Source organism: Manacus vitellinus, unplaced genomic scaffold (assembly GCF_001715985.3).
Source record: "Manacus vitellinus isolate BGI_N305 unplaced genomic scaffold, ASM171598v3 scaffold_50_pilon, whole genome shotgun sequence".
NCBI lineage: Eukaryota > Metazoa > Chordata > Aves > Passeriformes > Pipridae > Manacus > Manacus vitellinus.
The window spans coordinates 4,919,631-4,938,799 of NW_021940612.1; the positions used below are offsets into that span (position 1 = coordinate 4,919,631).

At 39.6% G+C, this 19,169-nt stretch overlaps 1 protein-coding gene across 2 annotated transcripts; it reads left to right on the forward strand.

The window, feature by feature from the left end:
• Window positions 1-470: 470 nt before the first annotated feature.
• RMI1 (RecQ mediated genome instability 1) lies at window positions 471-4,672 on the forward strand. Of its 2 annotated transcripts, none has more exons than XM_008934201.4 (2): window positions 471-497; window positions 2,153-4,672. In XM_008934201.4, exon 2 carries the CDS (start codon window positions 2,179-2,181, stop codon window positions 4,054-4,056), a length of 1,878 nt encoding a protein of 625 aa, XP_008932449.2. In that variant the 5' UTR covers window positions 471-497; window positions 2,153-2,178; the 3' UTR covers window positions 4,057-4,672. The 2 variants fall into 2 exon arrangements, with proteins under 2 accessions (XP_008932449.2, XP_029818799.1); XM_029962939.1 differs by lacking the exon at window positions 471-497 and adding an exon at window positions 1,982-2,030.
• The last annotated feature ends 14,497 nt before the right edge of the window (window positions 4,673-19,169 follow it).

Below are 19,169 nucleotides of genomic sequence, written 5' to 3' on the forward strand. Positions count from 1 at the left end.
CCTCCTCCCGCCTCTGCTCCTCTCCCTCCCTCCCCCCTGTCACCTGCTGAAAGCTTGTGCAAAAAACCAACCAAACCTGGTGCTCCTTAAATATTCTTACGATACTGCTTGTTTTCTGTGTGGTCTGCTGAGCTCCTCGATCGCCCTTTCTAAGAGATTGAACATGATCCAGGAACAGTTAGGCAGCCTTATATCTTTTTAATGTTTGTATCAGTGATCTGGATGCAGGAGTTAAATGCACTGCAGGTGCGCTGTTGATACCAAATTGGAAGACCCTGTTGACTCTTTCGAGGGACAAGAGCTTTGCAGAGGCATCTGCGTAGATTGGAGCACTGGGCAATTGTCAGTGGCACTAAAGTCAACAAGAACAAATACCAGATTCTGCCCCTGGGATGGAGTACCGCTGGACACGAGTATAAACTGGGAGAGGAGTATCTGGAGAGCAGCCACTACACCCTACAGAGGGATCTGGGGGTGCTGGTGGGCAGCAGCTCAGTGTGAGTCAGCAGTGTGCCTGGGCAGCCAGGAGGGCAAACCCCATCCTGGGGTGCATCGGGCACAGCATCAGCAGCTGCCAAAAGCGGATCATCCCGCTGTACTCAGCCGTGGTGTGGCCTCACCCTGAGTCCTGTGTGCAGCGCTGGGCCCCACAGTTTGAGAAGGACGTGAAGGTCCTTGAATGGTCCACAGGAGGGCACAGGGTTGTGTAGTTTGGAGAGAAGGGGCTGAGGGGCGACCTCATTGCTCTGTACAGCTTCCTGAGGAGAGATGTGGAGAGGGAGGTGCTGGTCTTTTCCTGGGAATCGGTGACAGGACACCTGGGAATGTTTCAAACATCAGGGGAGGTTCAGACTTGACAGTAGGCATAATTTCTTTACCAAGGGCAAAGAAGTTGGTGAAAGGTCCAGAGAGTAAATCATGCAAGAAGCGGCTGAGGGAGCAGGGCTGGAGAAAAGGAGGCCAAGGGGAGACCTTATTGCTCTCCACAACTACCTGAAAGGAGGTTGTAGCAAGGTGGGGATCAGTCTCTTTGAGGACACAGCCTCAAGCTGTACCAAGGGAGGTTCAGGTTGGACATCAGGAAGAATTTTTTCACTGTAAGGGTATTTAAACATTGGAACAGCCTGCCCAGGGAGGTGATGGCATCACCATCCCTAGGAGTGTTCAAGAAATGACTTAGTACCGTGATCTAGTTGACATGATGGTGTTTGGTCAAGGGTAAGACATAACGATCTTGGAGATCTTTTCCAACCTGAGTGATTCTGTGACTGCAAGAGGGTTCTCAAATATAGGAACAGGCTTCCTGGAGAGGTGGCTGATGCCCCAAACCTATCAGTGTTTAAGATGCATCTGGACAACATCCTTAATAATGTGTTTTAACTTTTGAACAGCCCTGAATTGATCAGGTCATTGGACTAGATGATTGTTCTAAATCCCTTCCAACTGAAATACTTCTGTTCTGTTTGTGCTTAGCTACTTCCTGAACTAACAAAAAGCTAGAGCTTATTAGCCACTTATGTCTCTAATATGATAGTTACCAAGACTTGGTAGTGTTGCAGCCAAACCCTGGATGGAATCTCTGGATAACAATGTTTCGAGCTAGCTTTCTGTTGTAGGGTAAAAGCTTTCATCCAGTTGCAGACTGAAAGTCACCCCTCTATACAAGTTCTAATAAACCCCAGCTTGGTTCTGTAGTGTCTCTTACTTCTGTTCATAACAGTGCTGGTGAAGTGGGATTCAGGTCAATTTCTAAAGTAAACTGAGTGTTAACAGCAACACCCACAGAACTGAAGCAGTAAAAAGTACAGAATATATATTAAACAACTTTCTTTTGGTTTGGGTTTTTTATCCACTTTCCATCCACAAGAAATCAGTTTCAGTTGTATGTTTCTAATTAAATCAACAGAAAAGAAGTCGCTAAGCACGGTTGCTTATATAAATCTCCGTCCTTCCCTGATATTTTGCACACACTTCCAGCTAATTGCACATAATTTTTAAGCTGATTGAAGTATTAAATATTGGAAATGCATGTGAGTTTTAGTGTCTGTAGAATGTTTTGAATTTAAAATTTCTATATAACATGAGCATGAGACTTGTCATAATTTCAGCTTTTGTCAGAAGAGTAAATATGTCTTTTTGGATTCTGTTTTAGGGAATTCACTATTACTATAAAAGAAAATGTCTACATCTAACATTGCAGCAAGAGTGGAAACCTGGCTTTCATCCACATGGCATATTAAAGTTCCTTTGACATGGCTGGAAGCATGTATTAATTGGATCCAGGAGGAAAATAGTGGTAGTAATTTAAGTCAAGCTCAGATTAACAAGCAAGTATTTGAGCAATGGCTTCTTACTGATCTAAGAGACTTGGAATATCCCATTTTGCCTGACTGCATCTTGAATGCTCCCAAAGGAGAGTTGTCAGGCTTCTACTCCATACAGATTGATTCACTGGTTGATGTTAGCCAGCCAGCATATTCTCAGTTGCAGAAGCTAAGAGGGAAAAGCACCGTAAATGAAGAAGTAACAGCCAGTACTCAGGCATTTCAGAAGCCCTGGGAAGCAAAGCCTACTCGAATGCTGATGCTACAACTAACTGATGGAATACACCAAATTCAGGGCATGGAATATCAACCAGTGCCTGTCCTGTGCAGTAATCTTCCTCCTGGAACAAAAATCACTGTACAGGGTAATATTGCATATCGTCTTGGAGTCCTTCTGCTTAAACCTGAAAATGTGAAACTGTTGGGGGGTGAAGTGGACGCTCTTCTTGAGGATTATTCTCAGGAAAGAGTCCTTGCTAGATTAATTGGAGAAACTGAAAACTGTAATTCTGTTGGACAAGCTGGTCATGAACAGATTTTTTCCAGGCCTGTGGATGAATCAGAACAATCTCTTGGCCCTTCAGATGAAGAGCTTTTAGCCGGTCTTGATGAAAATAATGAATTTACTTTAAACAATGGAACATCTTTAGAAAGCGGATATTGCAGCAAAAGCAACAATTTTAGTACAGCCTCAGGTTCACTGACTGTACACAATGGAAATGTTTTGATAGAGAAATCTGGAAGCCCTTTTCCTCATTCAGTTGAACAAGTTTCACCTCCCACAGAATATGCTGATGGCTTTTTAAATGACTTTCCTTTAGAAGATGACTTTCCTCTGGAAGAAGAGATGCAAATAGATGAAGTGACACCAGTGGTCATGAACAGAAACACAGGTTTAATTACTGAAAGACTTCCACATACACCTAGAAGATCATGCAATTTGTCTTTAAATGGCATGTGTGAAAAAAGTGATGTGAGTGAAAGAGATAAACCTATGGAAGCTATCAGCAAGGAAAAGAATTTTGGAAAAACAATATTTGATGAAGGTGGAAATAGCATGAATAGCTTTTTGCAGCTCAGAAGCGTACATCAGACCTGCAGTTCTTCAGATTTTTCTTTGGAAAATCCTCCTGAAGAAGGGCAGAATGATACAGACTTAGATGAAAGGAGATGTAAATCCCAGCAGACTTCTGACTGCAGTGTGTTAAATGGTGATCCTGTATTTTTCTCAAAAACAGATCCAGAAGCAGTTCAGCAGAAGCATGATTCACAGACCTTTCCTTGCAGAGCAGTAGAGCCACATTTAGATTTAAATTCTTCACCTTTCACATATATTTCTCTTCTCCTTGCAAAAAAACCAGAAACTGTTACAATTCTGAAAGTTAAGTGTTTTATTGTTACTCTCACTGGAAACCTCACAAACAGCAATGGGTCCTGGGGTATAAAGGCAAAAATTTCTGATGGTTCTGCTTATCTTGAAGTAGATTTTGCTGATGATATTCTAACAAGTTTGATTGGCTTTTCGGTGGCTGAAATGAATAGGCTGAAAAAGGATCCAGCTTTACGTCTAAAGCTTAGGGATGGTTTAAAGAAATGTCAAAAACAACTGATAGACCTCTGTTGTTTGATGACTATTGAGTTTGATCCATTTGAGTCTAAAAGTACTGTGTTAGTCCTCCAGGATGCTGATACAAGGCATCTAGAACAATTGAAGAAACGTTTGAATAGATAACACGTGTAAACTTGCAGACTGTGTATTAGGAAGCATTTAAGTTACATTTCCCTTGGGGGACTATTGGAAGTTAAATTTTAAAGTTAAATGGTGTGTCTTTTATCGGGAATTATAATGGAAAACTGAGAGGAGGAGATGACTTGTCGGAGCAAAACCAACAGTTTGTTTCTTATGATGATAATATTGAAATAAACTTTCGAATATTTCTGTCTTGATTTAAAACACTTATGCATCATTTTCATTCTGCAATATCCCGTGTGTTCTGTACTGGTAATCCAGAGTGGCAAAATTTGTCAGGAAACATATAACAACAAAAAAAAGTCTCATTATTATACTATTTCAAGTACTTACCTGATTTTTAAAAGGAAGATGTAGGAGACTCTCAGTCTTTTCTTGGAGGAAATCAGTTGAGTAAATTTAAATAAAGAATTATTGTTTGAATACAGTCCCTTCTGACTCTGCCAATCTGAAAACTCAAATATATATTCAGTGCGCAAGAATCTGGAGTGTAGAGCAATGAAAGATTTTCTCCTAAATGTTCAGGTGTGGAGGGAAAAAAAAAACCAATTTTATGCGAACATGAGATTAAAAGACCTGTATATTTTTCAAAATAAATAAAAAGAAAGAAGTATTTTAAAATATTTCATTAACAAAACTATTATAACATATGGTGATTCAATTTTTTTGTCATGTTAGTGTTAATAATTACTAATAGTTTTGAACCTGCAGGCAAACTTATTCATTAACACTTCTGATTACTCATCAACCTTTTCACAGAGTAGTCAAATACTGCAAACCTGTTGTATAGTATATTTAATGTTGGTCTTAATTTTGATTCATCTTTTTTTTTTTACTTTCTGTTTTTAAAAATGTATGCAAATATATTAAGGTTTTCACTTAAACTTTGGTGGAAGCTGTCCAGTCACTTCAAAAGAAAAATATACATCTTGATGAGGCTATAGAGTATCAGAAACTATTTGATTAGGGTTTATGTTCTTTTTACTGGCCACCCTTTTCTCCTCTCTTGTTTGTTTTTTGTCTGTTTTTTTTTGTTTGGTTGGTTTTGAGTTTTGTTTGTGCTTTTTGGTTTGTTTGTTTGTTTTTTTGTCCTTTGGTTGTTTGAGTTGGGCTAGGTTGTTTTCCTGTGAAATTAGAAGAATTAAAATTCTGGCAGGGGTAAGAGGATAAATGAGAGGAGCAGTCTGCACAGTGTTGATGTGCTGGCAAAGAATGTAAAATTGGTGGCCATTTTTTCAATTGGCCTGTCAGTATCTTTCTTCAGAGGCGTTTCTTTCTCTGAACAATGTCTGTTAGACCATTGAGAATTGCTGTAAGAGACCGTCAGTATTCCCTTACTAATCCATCCCAAAACTGAGAAGCACCTTCGAGACTGTAGGAAGTGTCCCAGGGATGCAAGGGGTGCATCATGGGAGTTGGAGTTCCTAGACAGCCCACAGAGGCAGATGGGCAGTGTGTGCTGTGCTGTCCTTGGTCAGGCGGTCACATGCCCTCCGCAGGGGTTATACGGAGGACTTTTCTTTGAAATAAACAGATTTGGCTGCTTGCCACCTACCTGCCGAGTCGAGTCTCTTTATATTATATTAATATACCTACAGAGACTTCAAGGAAAATGAGGTAATTTGCTAAGTAAGGTAAAAATGGAGGGAGGTGAAGGAGAGGGAATCTTGAGGTTTTTCACACTTGAGGCATGAGGGGTTTTAGGTGTTATTTTATACATTTTAGAAACACATAAATTCCTGTGTTGCCTTCCTTCTTCTCAACTTTCCCTCCCCACTCAGAAGAGAACCTGATCAAATTATAACACAGTGAATCACCTTTGGGTTTATTTTCTGAGAGTTTTGGGAATTGCAGATCATTTAGAACTGTAACAGCAAAAGCTTTTGTCTGCGTGGAACCTACATTGCTGGATCTTTAGTTATTTTCAGAAAGAATCACTTGTTAGTAGGAAACTGACCAAGCTTCATTTCTGACTGTAAACATTTTGTATAGTTTTATGGGACTATTTCTCCTACAATGAGTTGGGAAACTTCCTTTGAAGTTTTTGCCTTGCCATGTAAAAGGATAGGAGTCCTTAATGTTCAAAAGACAGGAATAATCCACTTGTGCAAAACAAGAGGAATGTCATTCAAAATGCAAAGTCAAATTAAGTGTTGTGCTTGTTTTGGATGATGAAGTCACACCTGCCCCTCTTTGTGTTAAAGTTTAGCCATCTCTGCTAAAATAAATTCATGTGTCTCCTGTCTTCTTCCTCCCTCCAGACCCTCCCTACCTTAAAGGCATTGTTACCTGTCTGACTTTTTCTTCTCACTCTGTTGTCCTTGTCTTTGTTTTCAATATGTGCTTCCTGGAAGGCCACCCTCGTACCTGTTATCCAATGCAAAAAGGAAGGTAGATCTCAATACTGCTAGCTGTTTACAGTTTGAACACTGTAGATATTTCAGTGCAATTTTCTGGTATATAAGGTTTCCAGTTTTGTATTCAAGCTTTTAGAATTAATGAGAAGTACTGTATAGTTTTTCTGACAAGAAAGGAAAGTACATTGGTGATATTGAGATAGCGTGCTTAGTTAAGAGCAATATGTCAAACAGAAAATGTCATACGTGACTGTTTGTACCAGTCATTGGCTCCTGCCTTATCCACTTTATTTACTCTCAGAACCAACTGTCTATTACCAAACATAATGTTTTGGTGCTGTGTTTGTGTATTGTGTGCTTATACTGCCTCACTGTGCTGAGCAGTGGTGGGTGTCACAGTTCTTCAGATAATGACAGTTCTTTACAGGCTGAATTCAAAGCATGGGCTGCAACCCTAGCTGACTGTGGTTGAGATCTGGAGCAGAGGTATGACCACGTTTCTATTGGAGAGTACAACAGAATTCCTGTACCAGCTGCTAAAGGCAATTGTCATGGCAGCTACTCTCATAAGTTATATGTAGCCTTCTAGCAGAAAGCAGTTTCTGTCATCTCTTGTCTACACTATATCACAAACTAACTTTTTCTTGTTTCTGTTGTTTCAGATGCTAAGTGGACTTCTGCACTTGCAGCATATCTGGCTACAGTTTCAAAAGTGTGTTCCTCAGGAATGTTTTCATTAATGGGAAAAATAAGCTGCATTTTTTCGTTGCTGGTCACAGTGAAAACTTCCAACTAATTCAGTTTTAATATATGAAACCTACAGTATTGTCACACAATACATGGATGTTGTTGTGGGAGGCGTGTCCAAGGCACAGGGTACGTGCTGGGGCAGAGGAGCCCAGGGGAGCATACGCCGACATAGGTAACCACATTGGTTAAAGAAGTCACATGGTGTTAAAGGATAAAACCGCACCGATTTTGAAATAAAGCCTCTTTGTTCACCATCACACGAGGAGGTGTCTTTCGTTATTATATAAGGACATTTGCGTCCCCTACATGTTGTGATATTAACAATGAAAGTTTGTTCTTCCTGCCTTTCTTAGAGTTATTAAAGAAAATGAAAACAATAACTTTGCTATGGCAGTGGTAGGTGCCTGAATCAGAATATCCCATTTACAGCTCTGTCACTAAGGCAAACTAGAGAAAAGAAAGTTCTCAGAAACTTTGTTGTGCCCTACTTCTTTTCAAGGTACTCACTCTGAAACTGAACAAGGCAGTGCCTGGTCCAAGAAATGTGGCAGGTTTCCAAATAAACTAGGCTGACAAGAACAGCTTGAGGACTAATATAATCCTACTGGATACTAGTTTGGCCATAAATATGCATGTCATTATAATCCAGCAACTTCTTTCTCGTTGAATGAAGGAAGTGTCCTGAAGAAGCAACACCTTGTGACATGAACCAGCACCCTCAGCAGTATCCTCTCTGGTCCCATGGGGAATTGTATGTATCTGCAGGGTAAAGTACTCTGTTTCGACAAGGAGGTGCTGGTACATGTGACCTCCATAAGAAAGACACTTGGACTCTGTAAAATACCAATTAAAATACTAGTTATTAGAACTAGCACTTTTTGATAAAGGCAAAGGCCATTCAGGTGGTATAATCTCTGGTACCAAGTGGCAGCTACCTGCTGGCTCCTCTGGTGCTGTGCTGGTTTAAAAGTTAACCAGCAGGGGAAATGAACTCAACTCAGAAGAGAGATTATAAATCAGAATAACACTTTAATAAAATAATACAATAAGTACAATTATACAGACAAGCAATTGGTTTTAACCCACAAAACCCAAATGTATAACCCAGCACCCTGGGGCATGAACAAAGTGGTGTTCCTTGTCCCCCCCCCCCAAGTCCAAAGTAAAGGGAGTTGTTCTACCTTTCTACAGTTCCTGTTAGTAGATTTGGGAAAATTGGAACTTTTCCTGTCATCTGCTCAAGGATCTCCTGCTTCTTTTGGTATCTGTATTGCATGTGTAAGCTATAAGTTATGCCGGGTCCTGCAGCAACACCATAAAGCACTACAGCCTTTCGGAAGAGTGGCTTGAGAGCTGTTCAGCAGAAAGGGACTGGGGGGGGCTGGTTGACAGCCAGCTGAACATGACCCAACAGTGTGCCCAGATGGACAAGAAAGCCAATATCACAATGGCCTGTACCAAGAATAGTGTCTCCAGCAAGATCAGGGAAGTGATCATGCCCCTTGTAAGACCCCAGGCTTGCAGTCCAAACTCATTGAAGGGGTTTTACTTTAAAAATATAAAAGGCAGGACACGTCCTAAGGATGAAGGACCACCGCCTCCCTAAGATCTTGCTTTATGGTGAACTCGCCACCAGCTGCCGCAAGAGAGGAGCCCCAAAGAAAAGATACAAGGACTCCCTGAAACAACATCTCAGCCTCGGCCACATTGATCATCATCACTGGTCTACTCTGGCCTCCAATCGGGAGGTCTGGAGACACACCATCTGTAACGCTGCTGATGCTTTTGAGAAAGCATGTAGGATCACTCTTGAGGAGAAAAGACAACACAGAAAGAATCATGTCTTGCAGAATATACCACCTAAGGAGTCTTTCTGTTGTGCCTTTTGCAACCAGACTTGTCTATCTCACATTGGCCTCTTTAGCCACCAGCACACTTGTAACAAATGTGGGTAGAGCCCTTCCCAAATCTTCGTTCGTGAAGCCTAGCCATGATAAAAGGCTCTAAAAATTCACTTGCCAAATTTATTAAAAGTTCTTTCATGCCTTGAGAGGGCACAAGGGAGAAGACATTACACACATTTTCTCAGGAGGTAAAACAACATGCTCTTACTGGCAAACTTTAGAAAATAAGGGAACTTTGCAAAAGTTTAAAGGGCAACATTCAAACAAAATAAAGCATTCCACAAAGCATTGACTTAGCACATGATACCCCATGCAACTTAGCAAAATCCAACTCATCCAGTGCTAAGTTACCCAAAATATCAAGAAGGGAGATGAGGAGAAGAAGTAAAGAAAGGTAAAGAAAAATAGACAATTAGAGCTACCACCCAGAGTCCTGTGCAAGTCCAGTTTCCACATGTCTAGATGGTAGGGTCCAACTACGCATCTTTATTTTTATCTGCTCTAGCCCTCTGTGGCCACACCATCCCAGATGGGACTTCTGGCCCATTGACCACTCTAGGGCTGGGTGAGAGGCAGTGCTCCCAATGTGCCAGCCATTCTGGGGCTGGGATAAGGGCTCCAGGGGTTGTGGTGTAGAGGAATGCTCTGGTGTGCTTGTGACTGACAGCTGCTCTGGGGCTGCCAGAGGAGGCTCGGGGTATGGGACAGGGCAGCACCTCACCACGTGAAATTTGACTTGTCCCTTCCCCTCCCACACACACACTTGGGTTGATCCGAGCCAGTAATTATTGTAACAATCTAGTGTCTCACATTCCTGTGCTTGGTATTTGTGAGACCAAACTCTGAGTTCAGTTCTGGGCTCCTCACTTAAAAAAGGATATTGAAGTGCTGGAGCGTGTCCAGAGAAGGGCAATAAGTGTTGTGAAAGGACTAGAAAACATGTCTTGTGAGGAATGGCTAAGAGAGCTGGGTTTGTTTAATCTTGAGAAGAGACTTCAAGGGGGGACCTCATCGCTCTCTACAACTACCTGGAAGAAGGTTGTAGTGAAGCAGGGGCCGTCTCTTCAGCTGTGCATGCAATGGGAGGACGAGAGGAAATGGCCTTAACTTGAGACATGGAAGATTCAGAATAAATATTAGGAAATTTTTTTCACTGTTAGGATGGTCAGGCACTGGAATAGGTTGCCCAGGGAGGTAGTGGAGTTACCACCCCTGGAGGTGTTCATGAGGTGTCTGGATCTGATGTGTTTTAGGGGTTACAGAGGCAGTGCTGGGTGGGCAATTGGACTGGATATCTTAAAGGTCTCTTCCAACCTTGACAATTCTATGATTATTCTATGAAAAGCAGATTATTATTTCCACTGAAAGGGTCTAGGGCTTCCATTATTAATGTTATTAATTACAGGCCAAGAATGACATAATGGTAACATTAACTGCAGAAAATGAAAGTCTGATCTCACTTTTAAAGTATTGACAGAATCACAACCTTCACAAAGCATAGTTTCAGATTAAAAAAATACAGCATTAAAATGCTAGGGTGAAAATATGCATATGTTCAAAGAATCTGTGATGGAAAAGAGTGTAATTTGTGATTTAGGATATAAAGTGCATTTAGGAAATAAATATAATTACGAGCTAAATATTCACAACTGACTTTCTACTCCTAGGACAATTCTTTTAATATTTACAATTACAATACAATCATCATTTAACAGATGTGTATTATATATTAAATTTGGCCAAGCATTATTGCTATTAAACAACAAACTCGTCATTTATTGTAATGAAAAACAGCAGCCTCAATGCTGCTGACAACCTAAGCACATGCTTAGGTAATTTACCCCCTTGTACCAGCTATTAGTTTAATTGCCCTCATACAGTTTCTCCAAACATGAAAACGCCATTAAACAGAAAGTGTAAATAAGGATCTACTTGTAATTTAAACCATTCAAATAATCTTTCATTAGATCCATTTTTGTGAAAACACATATGTTTTCCCTGAAACCTTCTATTTACAGATCAGCAAGTCAAATGCAAATATTAATGAAAAATTCCCTTGAGCTGCTAAGACTATTCTACCAAGTGTATGCGCAGCAAGGGCCTATATAAAATGAATATTATACCACTTTAAATATATGTTAATGTATGCAGGAACACTGAAATAGGTTTTACTTTTTGTTTTACAAGAGGTCAGATGCAAAGGCAGGCCACAGCTGCTAAGTACTATATGATCACATTTGATAGGACAGACAAAGACAAAATAGGAGAAAAGTATTGCTTGTAGGGTCCATTGCTATTCATTAAAGGACATGAGGCTGATACTCATGGTGTTTTCAAAGTCAACATTAGTTTTTATTTTTTACTTTTTTATTTTATAATACTGTTGTAGAATATGAGTTATAATCTTTTAATGTAAAAGACAAAAAGTGTGAAATAGTCCTCTGTCTCCAGCAAAGTACTTTATCAACTGCCATTAGTATTAGTGATGGTAGATGACTGATCAACAGCTCAAAAAACTCCAAAAGTCTGGTTTTATTCTGTCAGCTAATATCAGTTGGATGACTGTTCTTTTCCCAATTGCATTTAAAACTCCTGATTCAGTGACTATTTTTTCCTGTTCTGTTTTTTGAAATACAGAACTGGGAGTTAGTTTTTATCATGCCAGAAGCATGTTCTAGTATTGGGAAATTGGCAGTCTGCATTTCTGACTTTATTTTGGGGATGTAAATGATTGTTAGAGGAGACGAATCTGTTAGGGGAATAGGAATGGGTGGTTAGTGAGAAAGTAAGGTATCTTAAAGGAAGTGTACTTTAGCAAGGTGTTTCCTTACTTAAGTAGAGGGGGAAGCAAAATCTTAAAAAGAAACAACATTAAAAAACCTAAGCATCATTTACTGGTTTTAATTTAATTTGTTTTCTGTAGTAAAATCTGTTTGAATAAATTAAGGTTACTGTTCTAGGCAAGGAAGCAATGTGCTTTACAAATGTGGTGTATTTAATGTTGGTCTAGTGGTGTGCACAGAGCAATCAGTACCAAAATTTTTATTGGACCCTCTTGTTGGAGTCTGAAAATTTGGATATCAGAAAAAGGAACTACTGAGTTTAAATAGAATCACACTCTTCATTGACCTCATCTCTGTGGAATTTTCCCCCTCCTCCAGCAGGATGTGAAGAGACTCTTTGAATGATGTTATCATATGTCCTATTGTTGCTCTCTGGAACCTGTGTCATCTGTAAATTTGAATGTCTTTCCCCCATGGAAATCCCCAAAGATAAATAGGCTTTTCCCTATTGAGGTAATTCCTAAGACCCCAAGAAGTGTAACCTGGATTTTTCCCTGTTGTCATCTCTGTGAAAACCCCAAAATGTGTAAGTCAGGTTTTCCCCTTACATCATCCCCTGAAACCCCCTAATTGTAATAATTGTAGTAGGTGCAACCCCCTGATGAATATGTAGACCCTAAACCCTTTAAATATGAACTGGTAAGTCCAATAAAGCATTCCAGTTTCTTGCCGCCAAACTGGGATTGTGTTAGTTTAGACGTCCACACCCTCTCATAGCAGAACTCATCTACAAGAAGTATTCCTCTGTGTGTCAGAACTTAAGACTGCTGTATTTCTTTTTACCATACTGTCTAATCTAGAATATAGTTGGAAGCAAAAACTTGTATGTGTGTTCTACAGAAGAAGCCTGTGAACCATTCAGATGTCTGGGGTAACTTGATGCCTTTCAGGCACAGAAAGTGAATTCATTTGGTTTGTATGGGAAACAGGTTCAGTGCAACTACATTACTTGTGGTACAATTGGCATGGACTGACAATTGTTGGACATTATGGTGCTGGCATAAAGATGCTTAAACTGGTATAATTTGTGTCAGTTTTCAGAAGGCTGTGTTATAACCCCAGTTTATAAAATAGTGTCTGTGTTGCACCTTAAGATATAGGTGGAATTTGGCTGACTGAAAAAAATTAAGCACATGATCATTTCATATCTTAGATCTATGTGAACCATCCAGGACACTAAAAGAAGATATTAGATCTTTTTTGCCCCTGTTTTAATGCTTGCATAAATCTTCTGTAGCTGGATCAGAAACCTAACCATTAGCTGCTGGGTTAAAAATTCTTGGTAGTTGTTGGGCTGGATTATAACTTCAATCAGTTCCCTGAGGTATGAAGGAGGAAATGCTGCAGGGATGGAAAGAAGCAGAGTGACGGTCGTGGAGAGCTGCGTATGATGGTTTATTGTGTGTGAAGCCACAGCCACTGTTCTGCTGAAGGATAGCAACAGGCATCCTTTGGAACCAGCAAGAGGAAAATAGGATGAAAATATGGGAAGAGGCCAAGTCAAGAACAGAAGGGAAGGAAGCTAAGAGGTTGAGCTCTGTATCAAAATGAGAAAAAGCTTATTGTACCCTTTGTTTTCTTCCATGGATCAAATGTCCTTATTGGGACCAGTGAAGAAGAATAAATAAAGGAAGACAGAAAAAGGGAAATTCAGAACTGTCTGGGATGTTGAAAACTGTAAGTGATTGAAGAAAGTGTAATTCAACTGAATGAGAAACTAAAAATGGAAATCATACATATTAATTCTGATTAAAGATACCAATGAGGATACACAAAATAATTAGGATAAATTGCTTAGTTTGAGGGGGTTTAGTATGCATACTGTGTTTTCTGTTTAAATTTTCCTATCAAAAGGGAAAGGAAGGCACAGTGAATCATTATTTCCTCGTAAGTATTCCTCTGAACTTAAATTTCTTACATCTGGAAGTATTAAAGTATATACTGTACTTTTGTGAATGAGTACAAAAACAATATAGCAATAGCAACAACAACAACGATCAATGATAACAATAATACCAATACCAATAATAATAACATTAACTCAATAATAAAAATAACAACTACAATAATATATATTTCTCTCTGAGAGGTAGTAACAGAATCATAGAATTTTTTAGGTTGGAAAATACCTCTGAGACCATCAAGTCCAAACATTAACCTAATAAACCATTACCTTTAGTAAAACTTTAAACAGTGTTGAATGATGGTGCTAACTTCCTTTTTCATGTCAGAATTTGGAAGGCCATGCAGTGCAGGTATTATTCAAGCAAAAGAAATTGTATGTTTAGGGCTTTTCTCTCAAGGAAAAAAATATAGTCTGTCTTACCGTATTTTGAACTCAATTCTATACCATTCTGTTGAATCACTGCACTAAATTCAATGCAATGAGTAGGGGCCTATTGCAGCAGTTTGCCCATCCCTCCATCGGCTAGGAGCACAGCTTTCTTCTAGGTACCAACATCCTGATTCCTGTAAGCTACATAAGTAAAGAACCAACTGATTCTAATTAGAAGGAAGAAACCCATTTTGTAGCATTATTTACAGCAGTGAAAGGGGCTGTGGTTGGAATGGGAGGAAGGATGCTTAATGCTGAGTTTTCCCTGATGCTTTTTAAACAACACGTTTATCTGTTGTTTATTTCTCTAAGTATCTTCTCCAGCTGTGCAATTGTAATTCAGCAGTATCATGTATTCTCACTTCTGCATTAGTAAATACCAAGGACCTGCTGAGCATTTATGAAATAACCTCATAATGAAATGCAGAAAAGGGTTCTAATTAAATTTTAAAGTTGTTGAACAACTATTTTACTTTAAATGAGAATTTTCAACCTATGTGTCTTAATAAGTTCTCAGAATACATTACTAAAAGTATATAAGTGATACAGTAAACACAAAATATGACTTTCCAGACTTCCAGTGCGGAGAAAACTATTTGTAAACAAAATAGACTCATATACAAGAATTTAAATATTAACTTATGGTGGAATAACAGGGCAACCACATGAAATATTTAATATATTTTTAATTTATAAAAAACAGTACAGGAAGACTGTAAAGGTTGATATCAACTACCTTTGTAATTTAGTATTTTGTCTTTGAAAATGTCCAGTACTGGATATGGAGGATAGCATGGCAAGGGTATAGTGCTACATCCCTGACTCTTTTAGCAATCTTAGGCTTGTGGACCCCGTTAGCCAGAGGTTGTACATTCACATGTAATAGCCCCTGCTGGAAATCAAGAAAATGCAATAATTGGACTACCCCTACACCAGAAGCTTTGGTGAACATAAAAAGTTGATTAAAATTTGATTCGTGTATACCATCTCTGATCAAGGTACTGCAAAGCCTTTATGCAAAGAACAAATATTTTTTCAATATAAGATATATTAACTGCAAAACTTACATGTAAAGGACAAATATTTTGTCAATATAAGATAAATTCCTACTATGCTTGCATTCCTACCCCTTTCTGTTACCACACAGACCTTATTCAGGACAATCTGTTTAAAAAAAAAATCTGATATGTGCACAGTCTCTAATACTTATACAGTTAATGCCATAATTGCCACACCAGTAGTACTACTTGAACTTTAAAAATAACCCCCCAAAAAACAAAGATGTCCACACAAGTTAATCTGTCTAAGCATGAAAACTGATTAAAAATGCTAATTGAACATTTGTAAGTAGCATTAGATTAGTCATTATAATATTAATTAATAATTGTTTGGAATTCATACCATCACTACATGAAATGGCAATTGCAGTATTCATTGAAAGATCTTTCTGAGAACTGTTAAATTCAGTGAGGATAGACAGGGCTAGTCTAAGGAAAGTCTTCATTAGATTAGAGAAATAAATACACAAAACTAGTTATATTATTAAGGACAAGTATCTCAATCACACAGAAGCTTTACCAACAGTCCTGTCTTCCAGTTTCTGACTTTATTGTTGTGTGTATTGCTCATACTATTTTTTTGCATATTCTCCCTGTTCTGTGTGCTTGAAATATAAGTTCATTAGAATTTGTACTATTTTTTAAGTAGTGTGTAAGAGTTCTACACTCACTTGTAACTTTTAAGTATGTAAGAGTAAAAACATAAAACATAATACAACAAAACATAAACCAAATTTAATAACCTCAAATATAAAGTAATACTAACCCCCTAAACCAAACTCCCTAACCCTTAATATGAGCCCTATCCTTTAACCTAACCCTAAAACATAAAACAATAAATATAAAACATAAAAATAGAATCATAGAACAATTTAGGTTGGAAAAGACCCTTAAAATCATCAGATTCAACCATTAATACCACATTGCCAAGTCCAACACTAAACCATGTCCCTAAGTTCTGCATCTATACATCTTTTAAATACCTCCAGAGATGGTTACTCAACCACTTCCCTGGGCAGCCTGTTCCAGTGCTTGACAACCCATTCAGTGAAGAAATATTTCCTAATATCCAACCCAAATTTCCCTGGCACAGCTTGAGGCCATTTTCTTTGTCCTATCACTTGTTACCTGGGAGAAAAGCCCTGTTTGCATCTCACCACAACCTCCTTTGAGGTAGCTGTAGAGAGTGATAGGGTCGCCCCTGAGCCTCCTCTTCTCCAGGCTAAACAACCCCATCTACCTCAGCTGCTCCTCATAGGACTTGTGCTCAAGTTTCTTGACCAGCCTCATTGCCCTTCCCAGAACTGAACACAGGATTCAAGATGTGGCCTCACCAGTGCTGAGTACATGGTGACAATCCCTTCCCTGGTCCTGCTGCCCACACTATTGCTGATAAAGGCTGGGGTGCCACTGGCCTTCTTAGCCACCTGAACACATTGCTGGCTCATGTTCAGCTGCTGTCAATCAACACCTTCAGGTCCTTTTCTGTCATGCAGCTTTCCAGTCTCTCTGCCCCAAGCCTGTAGTGTTGAATGGGGCTGTTGTGACCCAAGGGCAGGATCCAGCACTTGACCTTGTTGAATGTCATACTGGCCCCAGCCCATAGACCCAGCCTGTCCAGGTCCCTCTGAAGAGCCTTCCTTCCCTCCAGCAAATCAACACTCCCATCCAACTTGATGTCACCTGCAGACTTACTGAATGCACTTCATCCCCTTGTCCAGATCATTGATAAAGATGTTAAACAGGACTGGCCCCAACACTGGGGTGTTCCCTGGGGAACACCACTTTTGACCAGCCACCAACTGGATGTAACTCCATTCACCATCACCTCCAGCCAGTTTTTAACCCACCAAATAGTGCACCTATAGAAGTCATGAGCAGCCACTTTCTCTAGAAGAATGCTGTGGGAAATGGTGTCAAAAGCTTTATTAAAGTGCAGATAGACAATATCCACAGCTTTTCCCTCATTCACTAAGTGGGTGACCTTCTCATAGAAGGAGATCAGGTTTGCCTTTCCTAAATCATGCTGGCTGGCCCTGACCTCCTGGTTGTCCTGTACGTGCCACATGGTGACACTCAGGATGATTTGCTCCATGACCTTTCCCGGCACTGAGGTTTAACTGACAGGCCTGAAACTCCCTGGATCCTCCTTCTGACCCTTCTTATAGATGGGCATCACATTGGCCAGCCTCCAGTCATCTGGGACATCCCCAGTCAGCCAGGACTAATGATAAATGATGGAAAGTGGCTTGGAGAGCACTTTCACCACCTCCCTAGTATCTTCATGTGTATTCCATCTGGCCCCTTAGACTTATGTGTATCTAAGTGATGCAGTAAGTCACTGACCATTTCCCCTTGGACTAGGGGAGCTTAATTCTGCTCCTATCCCTCTTTTCCAGCTCAGGGGCTGGGTATCTGTCCTTTCAGACACAGAAATCAGTAGAATAAATGCTTTGTTCAGCAAAAGCTGTTTCTGTGTTCAGGTTTACAATCCTGAAGACGATTGAGGCTGCTAATTTCACAAGATGAAGACTATCAGAATGCAGCAGTTTTCCATCATGTTCCCTCCTTGCTCCTGCATTTTGAGTGATGAATAAGAATACAATGGGAAAGTAATAGTGGAAGTAGAGTCAAGATTTCTGCTCCAAGAAGCAGCAAACTGGCATTTCTTATATTACATCTCAAAAATATTAAGGTTTTTTTGTTTACTTACTGATATTCAAGCCTGAGGATGCATACTCTCACACTTTTCTCCACAATCACTTCCCTACAAAGTCAAGGATTCTGGGTTTCATTTGATTTCAGGTAACCACATAACAGCTGGAAGAGGGGTAACACTGTCATCTTACTCTGATATGCATTCTATATTTACAGATACTCCCATTAAAAGTAGAGTCCCTGATAGTAACCGCTTTACACACATAATGCCTCCCTTTAGAGGCTTTCTGCTTTAACTGTGCTGCACACTGTGTGCTTCTTATCAAAACTGAGATGACTGTTAAGAACTTTCCTTATAATTGCTGTCACTGACAACCATTGCAATCTGGTACACAGCACAACAGCTAAGAGGAGAGGAGTTTTTCCTGAACTGCAGACCTCAATGTCTGAGAAAGGACCAGTGCAGTGAAGAGGACTGAGTTCTCAGAAGACAGAAAGTAATGAAAAGGAAAAGGTTAGAGGAAAAGAAAGCATGAAAGATACAGCAAATCATATTTTTATAAAGGGTTATCCAGGGACAGAGGACAGTTCTGAGTTTCAGAGTACCTAGACAGAAGAACAGGCAATGAAAACTGGAGGTACATGTAAGACGAATGCAAGGGTCAGACAAATGGAGAAAATGTAAATTTGGGTATGTGGAGGCCTGCAGAAGCAAAAGGAAAGAACAGCTAAAGTGACAAAAATGAATAGATGTGGGAAAGAGTCTGAGAGTGAACTGTAAGATGATGGTAGGTTGGCAGATGATGATAGTTGGGAGACCGGAAACTTGCAGAGCAGGAAAAAAAAAAAAGCAGCTTGATAGTATGGCAGAAAAGGACAGGCTGCCAGGCTGGAGATGTAGTGCCTAGGATCATAGAGAAATGAGACAGATCTCTTCAAATGTATTTTCCTATGACTGTAAAATTATAAGTAGCTGTAGCGATTTTAGGGTCATAATACAGAATACTTTCCTTTTGGAAAACATCATATATTCCTAGATACCATCAGATATTCCTAAAGCTGTCCCAGGTGTGGATGGATTTACACCTAGAAAGAATGGGTCTACTTGAAAGGTGTTTTTTATCCTAACAAAAGTGGACTATAATCTATAAATGTGCCATTTTTGCTTATAGTTGCTGTATAGTTTCTGC

Excerpts from the sequence above, each read along its gene's own strand:
- RMI1 (XM_008934201.4), top strand. The coding sequence starts at position 2,179 with ATGTCTACATCTAACATTGCAGCAAGAGTGGAAACCTGGCTTTCATCC.